Source organism: Scardinius erythrophthalmus (assembly GCF_964197995.2).
Source record: "Scardinius erythrophthalmus genome assembly, chromosome: 5".
Classification (NCBI taxonomy): Eukaryota; Metazoa; Chordata; class Actinopteri; order Cypriniformes; family Leuciscidae; genus Scardinius; species Scardinius erythrophthalmus.
Genome location: NC_138225.1, coordinates 25,346,743 through 25,359,162, shown reverse-complemented (window position 1 = coordinate 25,359,162; position 12,420 = coordinate 25,346,743). Strand labels below are relative to the sequence as shown.

At 38.2% G+C, this 12,420-nt stretch overlaps 1 protein-coding gene across 1 annotated transcript in view; it reads right to left on the bottom strand.

Annotated features, from left to right (window-relative positions):
* The window catches only part of eda (ectodysplasin A), a 42,244-nt gene extending 30,254 nt beyond the window's left edge, over positions 1-11,990 (bottom strand). The window contains 3 exon segments of the mRNA XM_081367155.1: positions 10,716-11,039; positions 11,045-11,065; positions 11,068-11,990. Coding sequence (XP_081223281.1) covers positions 10,716-11,039; positions 11,045-11,065; positions 11,068-11,121 — 399 coding nt within the window. The 5' untranslated portion in view covers positions 11,122-11,990.
* Positions 11,991-12,420: the final 430 nt, after the last annotated feature.

Here is a 12,420-nt window from a genome sequence, read left to right as displayed (position 1 = left end):
CATTTTGAAGTGAGTTCCACTTTGTCAAGTGGGAAAGGGAAGTTAATGTGGATAGGCCCTGGTCCCCTCAATTTTGACAGAGGGAGCGAGTCTACTCCGATGTACACTTCAAGCAGCTCCCACAATTCAACTTGATTGTGACGTCACAGCAGATTGCACTTAACTGTAGAGTATGATATATTAATTATTTTGAGAACTAATCGCATAATTATGTATAATATATTAATTATGTTGAGATTTAAAGGTGCAGTATGTTATTTCTCAAAATTGTTGCTGAACAATGTCGATACTTGAAATCAACCCAAACAAACACACCCCAAAGCTCACCCTCCCATCCTAACTACCCTGCTCAGTGTCGGTATCGAACCCCGATCATTGGTATGCGAGGTGGGTGCACTAACAAATTAACAAGGACACTAAACAGTAAACACCACATTCTCTGTACAACTCTCACTAGGTGGCCTCGGTTACACACACAATGCAAGAATGGATGTATATTTATCGTAGCAGAGGCACAACAAAATAATGCTTCATGAAAAATAAAGCGTAGATGATGGACAAATGACAAGGATGCACAAAAAATTAACATACATACACAAAAGTAAATACAAACAAGAGTTTGTTGTTAGTTGCCTACAGCAGCGATTCCCAAACTGTGGTCCGCGGACCACTAGTGGTCCGTGAGGGTACTGCAGGTGGTCCGTGGAAAGGCAAAATGAAATATAAAATAATATTTTTTTTACCTTCATTTTACCAGGAAATTCACATAAAAAAAGTAAAAAGAATATGTAGGCCTATATTGATGTAACATTTTAATTAAATTGTCAAGTTATTGTGTGATTACTAAAAAAGCCTAGTGGTGTTCGGCCGTGACATTCAAGTTTGTGCCGTTAGAACCACAACATTGGTTCGGTGGATAGCAACAGGTTCTCTGAAGAGAAAAGGGCAGTGTTGCCAGATTGGGCGGGTTAAAAAGGGTTTGGGCGGGTGGACAAAATTTGGGCTGGTTTGGTATCAGTTCGGCGGTTTTCAAACATCTACATTTTAAAGTCTAATTGGTTAAAAAACTAAAATAAAGTGTGCATGTAGTCCATAAAATCAGTCATCATGACATTACTGTACACACACGCCCATGCAGAGTCAGCTGGCATTGGTGTTGACATCACCGACGAGCACGCACTTTTAGCCAATCAGCGATCAGCAGGCAGATGCGATTGAGCGCGATAAGTTGTAGCTGTATATTCAAGTGATGGCTAATGCCTCTACTAAGTTGTATGTACACAGTAAAGAGTGAGATAGTGAGCAAATCTAAAAATGTACACGTGGTGGGATATATCGATGGTAACTATAACTCTGAGAGGAGAGCACAGTTATGTCCATGGTCATGTGCACACTAGCCTAACCGTACCAGACATCGGCAACTTTACACCGTCCAGACTGCACTATACTCGCCCCTGACACCTGCTGAAAAAGGTTTGAATCAACGATGAATCAGTTTTGACTGCTAAATTCTGCGTTATGTTCTGCAATGTGTACTTCCGAGGGTTAAAGTCATCGGTTCATTTCTTGATTGCCGTTTTGACAGTGTCCATCTGGACATTTTAGTCATATTGGCTAATTCTCCTTAATTATTGCCGTTTTGATCTGTTTTCCTGGATTTTTTTATTTTTTTTTTTATTTTTTTTTATCATTGTTATTTGTTTTAAGGAGATACAAATTGTGCTTATCAACCTTGAATGACATGGTAATGAAATTATATCATATTATTTTGGCAGTAAAATTTTGGGCGGTTTTTTCTTGTAGTGGGCGGGTTTTGGTGAGCTTTTGGGCTGGAAATCACCGTTCCAATCTGGCAACACTGGAAAAGGGCAGAGGCAAATATTATCTCATTATCACATCACACGCATATCCTTTAATGGTGCGTTCACACCGGACGAAATTTCGCTTCAAACTTTTGTTTTGACGCGGGAATTGATACAAAGTGGTCAAGCGTATCACTAGACGGGGCAGGCGCGATTTTGACATATGATCCCTTTTTGAATTTGACGCGCTCGCGTCCGGTGTGAACGCACAGTTAGGCATAGGCAGTTTATATGAAACGAAATGTTTATAAATGGAATGAATAAGGCCTGTTATTATTTTAATTTCCAGTTAGTTTCTTGATCTCGCGTTTCTGAAATGTTTTGCGGATGTGCTCTTAAGTGGACAAACTCAAGCCTAGGTACTTTTTGAGGAGTTGTAAAATTCTGAAGATTAATAATCCCCTAAAATCACCAAAGGTTTTGAAATGTTGACTATATTCCAGTGTTCTTATTACTGTATAGATTTCATACTCCATTGCTATGGAAATAAGCCTGTTGTTCAAATGAACCTGATTATGCCCTCGGGCGCTTGAGTAAATAAATAAATTAAATATGTGGCAGCCGTTGTGTGCAGTAAACTTTCTTTTAACAAGCCTGTTGTACTGATGTGATGACCAATGATAGTTTTAGAGCTAGTAAGCCTATTTAGAGGTGCAGATTAATTCAGGTAGGACTCTGTGTAGACATATTTTATTATGTGTATTATGAGGTGGTCCGCGAAAATTCTTGATTACAAATAGTGGTCCACACACACAAAAAGTTTGAAAACCCCTGGCCTACAGCACAGCAGCTCCAGATAAACAGTGACACTCAAAACCAGTGTTGCTCACGTATTTTCTGGCCTTCCTGCTTTTCTAATATTAACGCGGGTCCTAAAGCTCTTTCCTGATCATTACCCTTCATTTCCCAGTGATATTCTTGTGAGCTTTTCTCTTTTGTAATGTCTCTCAGCTATCTCTCTTTCTACAGTCTTTCTTCATATCTCCCTCTTGCTTGTTCTCTCTTCTCCACCATCATATGCCCCCTAATGCTGATTGGCTACACATTTGTTGTTGTGTCTGGTTGTGTCGATCCGACCAACTTGAAACAGCGTTTTTCAAATATCGCTTACCCCACCTTTAATTGCAAATTACTTGTAGCTACCTTATGTTCACAGTCAAAGTTCATACTACTGATAATTTTTTCTTTTGTGTAAATTTATTTTTCTCCAACGGCTCATATACCTTTTATATATATTTTCTCAAACAACTTATATGCATATAAAATGGTATATAAAAACAAATTCATAAGTAAAAAGGGGTTTAAATAATAAATCAGCTCCATAGTGAATTCCAAGCGATTTTTTTGATTCGAAAATCAAGTGCGTTCCATTGAAACCTTATGCACGAGTTCCGCCAGTAGTGGGCAGTCATGCAAGATAAGCAATGACGCACACCCGAGTCCATGAGACGGAGGGAAGTTAGCAAGTGAAGAGCATACAAATTTGGAGTGGAACACAGCCATAGTGGTGGCTTGTTATCAATGCTAAATCACATAAATGAAATGTCAAAAAAAAGTTCTCAGGATAAATAAACAGCAGGCCGATATTGCAATGATTATCTTAAATTAATTGAGAGAAACAGAAATCATGATTAAAATACAATTAATCGTGCTGCCCTGATGGTGAGGATGATCACAGCGAGTGGAGTGATTGTACAAAAATACAGAGCTGAGACACTAGAACTGCATCTCTGAATTAATCAAATTCACCTTTGACTGATTATTAATAGAGATGTACAGATACTAAATTTCTCTGCAGATACCGATAGCCAATTATTTAAAATAGACTATCTGTTGATACTGATAGTTTGATTTTCTTAACTCTTTCCCTACCATTGACAGAATTTTCTGGCTTCCTGTGTTTTCACTGTTATATAATAGGGGGCGCTCTTATGCGTCTTCTGAAAGATTACAGAATGCTCAGATCCAAACACAAGCAAAAAAGGAGCAGCTTTTTGTGCTTCTCAGATTTTTGTTCAAAATGTTGCTTTTTTTTTATAAAACTTGCCCACATTCAAGTGTTGATGAAAAAAGAATGCATGACCCTCAATGACTGAGGCGCTACAGCGATCTGTCACATCACGTTTAAGAGTGTTTTATTGTTTAAATTTTGGGATAAAATAGAAGGAATTTAAAAGCTGAGTAAAATAATTGCTTTTACTGGCCAATATTGATTATTGGCCAATACATTGGTGCATCTCTAATCAATCATTAATGATATGCATATCAAGGGGAAAAAACACTGAGCATTGTGATCAAGAAATCAGAATTAAGGGCACAAGAACGTAGTAATAAAAGAATATATCTCTGATTATGAATGCCACCTTCATCACTCTTACTCCAGCCTCATCTGGATCAGAGTATTTTCAAACACACCCCATACAGATGTGCACGTCCACACATACAGATTAGAGCAGGTTTAGATTATGAGCATGTTATCACATATGGATTACATTATTGAGAACAACATTTAATACGATTCTCAGAGGACCATCAAGAATATGCTGGTAATGACTCCAAAAACAACACAAGCCTCTGCTCTCATCTCAAACCACAGGGAGGTTCACATATCACAGTCATACACCGAGATAGATTGTCCTGTTTAGTCAAGCTTTCACTCATCTTCCCTTCTTTTTGTCCTCTACCTCTCCAAATGGATGGAGGTTTCCTTAAAGGCAACAAATGATCGAATACACCCACCCAGCTGTGCTCAAATGAATTGAACATGCAACATCTAAACTGATTTTATGGAGGAGTCATTTCAACGGAGTGATAACAGGAGGACTTGTCAAAATATACACACACTCACACATGACCTCTTGATCTCTAAGCTTAATGACAGATCATATCCTGGTCACAGACAATGATGTTTGTCTGGAACTCTCTCAGTCTGTAAACCCCAGGGCGAACCAAACTCGTTTAGGATTCAACAGAGGGAATTACATTCCAGTGTAAAGACACACACACTCTGATGTCAACAAGGATGGAAACCACCAGGAAACACAAACCGCTGCGAAAAGTTGAAATCACCACAACAGAGACAAAATACAATATTAACAGATACAGACGCATACACACATACACACACCACAACAGAAAGACAGAGCATTCCTCACAAATGCCAAGCAGGACCAGAATAATGGGTGTTATTATACGTACAACGTCAAACATACACACACAGGCTCTTATAGACAGACTGATGCACATTGCACACCCAAACAAATACAAATAGAAACACACACAGGCCAGCAGAAACACATGCTGGGTTACTTGGGGACAGTCATGCTGAAAATGGGGCAGTCTGTTCAGACTCCAGTCACAACCAATTTAAGCTCACATTTTAAATTTAAAAAGCTTTGTTTATTGACAGAGAAGCCATTGAGGTGTTTCCAGTTGTTTTTGAGGTGGCAGTGCCAGAGGGGTCAGAGGTCAAGGTTTAGTAGGTTCAGGGCTCCAGACTGCTACCAAATGGTCACATTTTACGACCTTTATTTCTGTATTTATGATTAACAACTGCATTTTCTTTTGGAATGTGACAGCTGTAAATCTTTTGCTAGCAAATAATTAAAATAAAAGCTAGCAAATATTTTTTTACAATTAAATGAGGATAAGACTGAGTTTATTGTGTTTGGGAACAAACAGCATGGGAAAGGCCTGGTTGAAAGTTATGGACTATTGGCCAACAATATGTATGGTTATGTGAAGAACCTATGAGTAATTTTGGATTCTGAAATCCGATTTGATCATCAAGTTAATAGGGTTGTGAATTTTTTTTTTTTTTCAGTTAAGGGCAGTTAAGTTTTTCAAACAAGGATTTGGAGACTGTTTTGCATGCTTTTATTTCCACACTGTTGGGTTATTGTAATGCTCTATATCTAGGCATAAGTAAATCTCTGGTTACTCGTTTTCGGTACTTCCAAAATGCTGCAGCGAGAATCTTAACAAACACCAGAAAACGGGATCATTTAACACCTGTATTGATATCTCTTCACTGGCTATCTGTAAAATATAGAATACAATACAAGTTATTGTGTTCAAAGCATTGCATGATCGGGCTGAGTAATCTCAAGCATGGACATTTTAAAAAGGACTTGAAGACTCACTTATTTTATCTAAATACTATTCAATTTCAATGTTATTTTTAATGTGATGATTTGTAAAACCAAACGTTTAAATATGTAGGAAAACAAACACTTTAGTTTAAAAAAAAAATACATTAAACTACCACTATAACCAGTAGATGGCGGCAGAGGAGCACTTATTGACTTAATAGCTTAATAATAATTATACATTTAAGTACTGAGTAATATTAATTAACAACATGTACTTACTATAGGGATAGGGAAGGATTAGGATTTGGTTGTCATGCATAATTTACTGTTATTACTATGGTAAGAACATGGACACTGTAAAAATAAGTGTTACCAAAACTTTTCTTCAAATTGTGACTGAATTACACAGAAAGCAAGTAAAGAGCACTCCTTTTATAATCACTAAAGCTGTCATTTCAGTACGATACTATAGAAGAACAATGGTACATTTATTAAGAGTAGAACATTTACATTTTCCAAATTAAAATGAGTTTTTTGCACGGTACTGTTGTTAACAAAAGTTAATTTTATCTGCATCTCAATTCAAGCTCAGTGCTTTACTATCAAATTTCCAATAAATTAAAAAAGTATTATATTATTAGTAAATGCACTTATTAATGCAAAACAATAGTAATATGATTAAATTGCCTTTAAGATTAAAAATGCGCTACCAAATCATGTGCTGGCGCCACCATCTGTAGAACTGCTCTCAAATGTTAGTCTGGAGCCCTGAGGTAGCACGTGATGCGCATATGAAGGGATCATGTTTAATGTAATTGTCGATCAGTGTTTCAACCGCATAAAGACATCAATAAATAAGCTTGTAAACAATGTCACTTTTACATTTTCCTCAGAAAAGCCATTCAGTGACCATAAATTTGTTAGTCAACTAGAAGTGGAGCATTTTGCTAAATATATGCATCATATATATATATATATATATATATATATATATATATATTACTGTTCTTCAATATTTAATGTATATTTGAATAAATCCATCAAGTTTTTATGACAGCCACCATTTAAATGTTTATATTTAATAAAAATAAAAATAATAGAAACATAATTATGTAATTACTAAGAATTGTAAATAATAAGCTAAATTAAAGTGAATAATAAACTATAAAAACTTCCTTAAGCGTTTGTATACAAATCAGTTCATTTTAACCTTCAAAATAGTAATGTAGTACCAACTGACTCCCTGCATTAGTTGAGATTTTTTTTTCCTTGAGAAAATATGCCATGTACTGTATCTGATACGTATCCAAATTAATCAATATTGAATCGTAATCGAATCGCAAGCTTGTAAATTGTAATCGAATCATGAAATTTGTGTCAGTGCCCAGCCATACAGTGAATATTTATCCATTTATTAATCTGAAAATAGTATTTTCAGAACAGTATTTATCTGCTACAAAAGAGAGAGAAATAGATAAAGAACATTTGTTATATTTTCTTTAATTATTTGAATAAATACTATAATATTACTTTAGAAACAAAAAAAGTGATTAATGTCGTCATGCTGAAATCTAAACAAGGGCTGTGCTTAAATGAAAAAAAGGTTTTGAACTGGTCTATTTAAAAGAATCTAAAATGAACTGATTGCCTTTTTCAATGTTTTATGAGAGAAAGAGAATTTTAGACAAGCATTAATCAGTTAATTTAGCTAAAAAGCCAGACTTTAAAAAAAATCAATGTCACGTGACATCGATACATTGCAACTTGTTAAAAAAAATTAGCTTGTCACTGAAAAAGCCATACTGTTATGAAAAGAGTTGAGCTACTCTGATACCATAGAATTCCATTCATTTAGATCTGACTGACCCTTAAAAAAGACTTTCATTGGTGTGACCTATTGTAGTCAGGTTGATTCAGTGATCTTGATCTATCTACATTCATCCATCCATCCAATCATCATGCCGCTCTAATGTGTAATTTTAAAGCTTTGGTTCCCAAACTTACGCACACATCTGTGAGTTGGCTGTTGTCTGGGACTCCTTAAATAGATCCAGCTGTTTAAAGTAAAGCCATTAAAGTCATGCAAACATTCTGTTTCTTCAGAGCACAGCTCTCTAACACCTGTTTGGCTGAGGTGAACTCGCTCTTAGATCCCTCATTAGCACACACATACACACACTTTTGCAATCAGTCAGACAGAGCAGCGCTCTGGGATATATAGTGTTAGCCATATCAGATCTAAGATGCTGATCAACAAGCGCATTCCTTACTGCTAACTCCTCACTGCTAACTCGAAGGACAAAGGACTCGGGCTAACACACCGAGAGCATGTGAGAAACTTGTCTGTGTATTAGTTACGGCGGTAAATAGATGAATGGAGAGTAATTAGAGTGTGGCTGACTCCATCCGTTAATGTAATATCCTGTCGAGGAGGAATCCCATACCTACAAAGCTTAATAAGGAATAGTGTGTGTGTGCATTAGAGAGCTCACACTGCGATCTGGCCACATGCCATAATGCCTGAGAGAGAAAGGGGAAAATATTCCCTTCATTTTCCCATGCTCTCTCTCACACACATAAACTCTAACAAAGGAAAGGCCCGATCTACACTGTAAAAGAAAAGCAGGTCTGATCCACTGTAACAGGTATGACCATCACTGGAACACAAAATATTGACACACAATATTAAGTGTGCATTAGAAAGCAAAAAAAGGTCAACCAAACATAAAAATAGGGGAAATGTGCGTGCACAATTAAATATTCAATTTCAACCGATATTGACCACTGCACTGGTATTGAGTAATACTATTTTGTCATAAAAACAACATCAACCATACCGAAACAAATTTAAAAATGATTTTGTTTTCCTAAGGAAACTATATTAATTATAGCAGTGGTCATGTTGCACACACACTTTCTCTCGCTCTGTGGTTTCTGTGCATGTCATCTTTACTCTGACAGACTAACCACACTCACGCCTCCCTCCATCAATCAGAGTTGTCATGGTTACACGCCTTCTTCTGACATGCATCAGCACAATACTCACAGATGCATATTTGCACGCACATGCACACAATAACACCATGCCTGCCTAGTAACAATACTTTGTTCCAACACGAGTGTCCATCCCACACTGATGCCGTGTGCGCCTGCTCCATACACTCTAAAATCACATATGAAAATTGTGAATGCAAACATGTACAGGCTTACAAACAAGTAATGGACAGTTAGGATGCCAACATCTACATAAATATCACAGTAAGCAAACAAGACAATTCCTACAGCCCTTTAACACTAACTTTTACTGTATTGTTTGTGTGTGTGCACCAAGGACGAGATGTCTCTGCGCCCTGATATTCACTCCAGAAAGGCCATAGACGTACATTAGCTTCATTAATTCATTCACTGCAGGAATTGGTCAGTGTGTGTAATTCTACCTCCAGTTATGTCTAATAAAACGCATCCCTGAGCCAGGCGCTCTGGATTCAGCACTAACGCACTGCCCGCGGGGTGAACATCAGGAAATGCTGCGACGAGCCTGGCCTTTTGCCAAAGGAATCAAACACGAGTCCGGGCCAAACCGCAGCGAAGGCTAAATAAACAGCGACCTGTGCCGCCTGACAGTAAAAGTGCGTCTGATGAAGAGAACTCGTAAAAAGGACAGATGTTGTTTAAACAGAACAAATGTCCCCTGCAGGTGAACGATTCACAGTTACGAGAAGCGCGTCACTCGCGGGCTTTTGACGCACAATGTGAGTGGGGCGAGAGGCAAATGCTCATCTAAATCAGTGACTGAAGCTCAGCTCACAAACTAGGTGGTTGTCATACCTAGAGGTTAAAGGGTTAAAGACCCCTGCAAAGTGCAATTCATGTGCCTTTGAGAAAAACCCCTAAACTTAGATTGGGGTCTGTCCTTGTTGTAGCCTATGTGATAAGGTAATATGAATGAAATAATAGCAAATTTGGTATATGTGCATATTATAATAGTAATATTATATCAATATAATACTAATAATAGTTGTACACAACAACTGATTACAACAAATACAGTGTAAAAATCATTTTTGTTTTTACATGATCACAATTTTGTCATTTCTAGTCAATTTTAGGAATTTTTCAGCTCGATTTTCTTCATCAGTAACAAAGTGTTATGTAAAAAAGAAAAATGCAATGACCTAATAGCTACAGGCACTAGTTTGATTTTGCTTAAAGCTTAATTGCTGCTTTTAAGTTGTATTATAGTGGAGTGATTTTTTGTGTGTAAATGTAAAAGTGATATGGCCAATGACACTGACTTTAAATTGACAAATATATCATTTTACAGCACTCACTCAATGAGACTTTCTGTCTCACACAATTACTTGTTTTTCAATCCTGGTCCTATAGAAGACCAAAGCACAGTAACGTTACATTCTAGATGTTTTTACACCTGATTATCCATCAGCTCAGTAGATGCTCAAAGGCCTCAACTGGGTGTGTCAAATAAAGGGAGACCTCTAAAATGAACAGTGCTGCCTGCGACACTTCAGAACCAGGGTTTAGAAGCACTGACCTAAAGGAAGTGAACTCTTAACAAAAGGTCTCCAAACACACACACACACACACACACACACACACACACACACAATTGTCTGGGGGGAAGACATTAAGAAATTCTCTTCTCAATAACAGAAGCTGAAGCAAAAGTGACAAGAGAGCAGGAAGCAAGTTTTGTTGTCTCCCTGCCTGCTCTTTGTGTAGAACAACAGATAACTCGGTTTACCTGATCGTCTATTGTTGGGTGGTCGGTGTCCGGTAACCGGAGCACTGGCGCTGTGGCTTCGTAGTGCGGGATTGGCCCCGTTGGTGGCACCTCATCTTTGTTTTTCTGTGATATTTCGCGTTTGAGCTCAGAGCGCAGGTCCAGGTAGCAGAAGAGCGTGACGAGGTGCAGAGAGAGCGAGAGGATGAATAAACTCAGGAAGATTTTGCAGTTGTTGCATTGGCTTTGGCACTCACACGCCGCCTGCGTGCGCTCGCGCTCTTCCAACTTCGCCGGCTCGCGCTTCGGTACCATGGCTGCGTGCAGGTCAGTCAGCATTGCCTCTCATACCGAACTTCCTCGTCCTCTCTCAGCGACTGTTGGCTTGGGCTGGTCGCGGTGAGCAATTGCGTCTCTGCGGGCTCATCTGGCTTCCTGACCTCGGACTGCGAGGATTCAGGCTGATAACCTACTGCGGCCAGTTCCAGAGACCGACCCCTAGCCGCTGATTGGCTGCCGGCCTGACGTCAACTCATTGAAAATCCTCCCGCGGAAAAGAGCGCGAGGCACTACAACTACGACATTCACCAGAGGACGCAGACAAACACAAATCATTGAGGCGCTAACAATAGTGTCACACGTTCGCGGCCGATTACACAATATTTCCCATTTCGTAACTCCTGGAAGGAACAATCTGTGAATAAGTTAACTGATGAAGTCAAGAGAGTTTACGTTTGTTTGTGTCTCTAGATCAGGGGTTTTCAAAACTTCTCCCAGTATATAGACCTACTCTTACATTTTAAATAACTAGCAATATTAAATTATATAGCTATGCTTAATAAATCATTAATTAGAAAGTTAGACATTAGTTAAATTGGTGTCATGAAAATCTTTCACAGACCCCTATAGACCCCGGGACTCCCAACTTCCAAGTACACTTGGAAAACCCTGAACCGATCATGATTTATTTAGGCTATTTATTTTTTTACCCTTAAACAATCTTTATCCTTCTTGTCAAACTTTCCCTAACCACATGCTTGTATATGAGGCTTACTCAGTGAGAGTGAGTGTGTGTGTGCATGTGTGAGCGTGCAAGTTTGTGAAGTCCACATCTTTAATGTGTTAGAACTGAGGACTGGTAGTGTAATTGTGCATATGTTGAGAATCAGAGCAGACTGAGTGTTAAAAGCAGGACAGGACTGCCAATCAAACAAAAACATCAAATGACACACACATGCACAGAAACACATGAGCACACACATGCTTTTCAAACAACAATTATACACATACATGCACTCTAGCTTACACACATTTATCATACTGTCAAGCACCAAAGCGCACGCACACACACACACACACACACACACACACACACACACACACACACACACACACACACACACACACACACACACACACACACACACACACACACACACACACACATTAATCTAACTCCAAAATACACAGTTATTTATTACAATGGCATAAATCTTCTGCTGTGTGTTGTTTGAATAACAGTTTTCTATGGAAACCTCTTTAATCTTTCTCTTGCTTTTTTCAGACTTGTCACTCTCATCCAATAATTTGGAAAACAATGAAAGTGGCAGTAAAAAGGAGGATGAAAGTGGTGGGATGGATGGTTTACGAAGAGATTAGCAAGGCCGCAAATTTCTTGCTTTCTTTAGTTTTTTTATTTTATTTGAGTAAACACGGTGCAGTATCA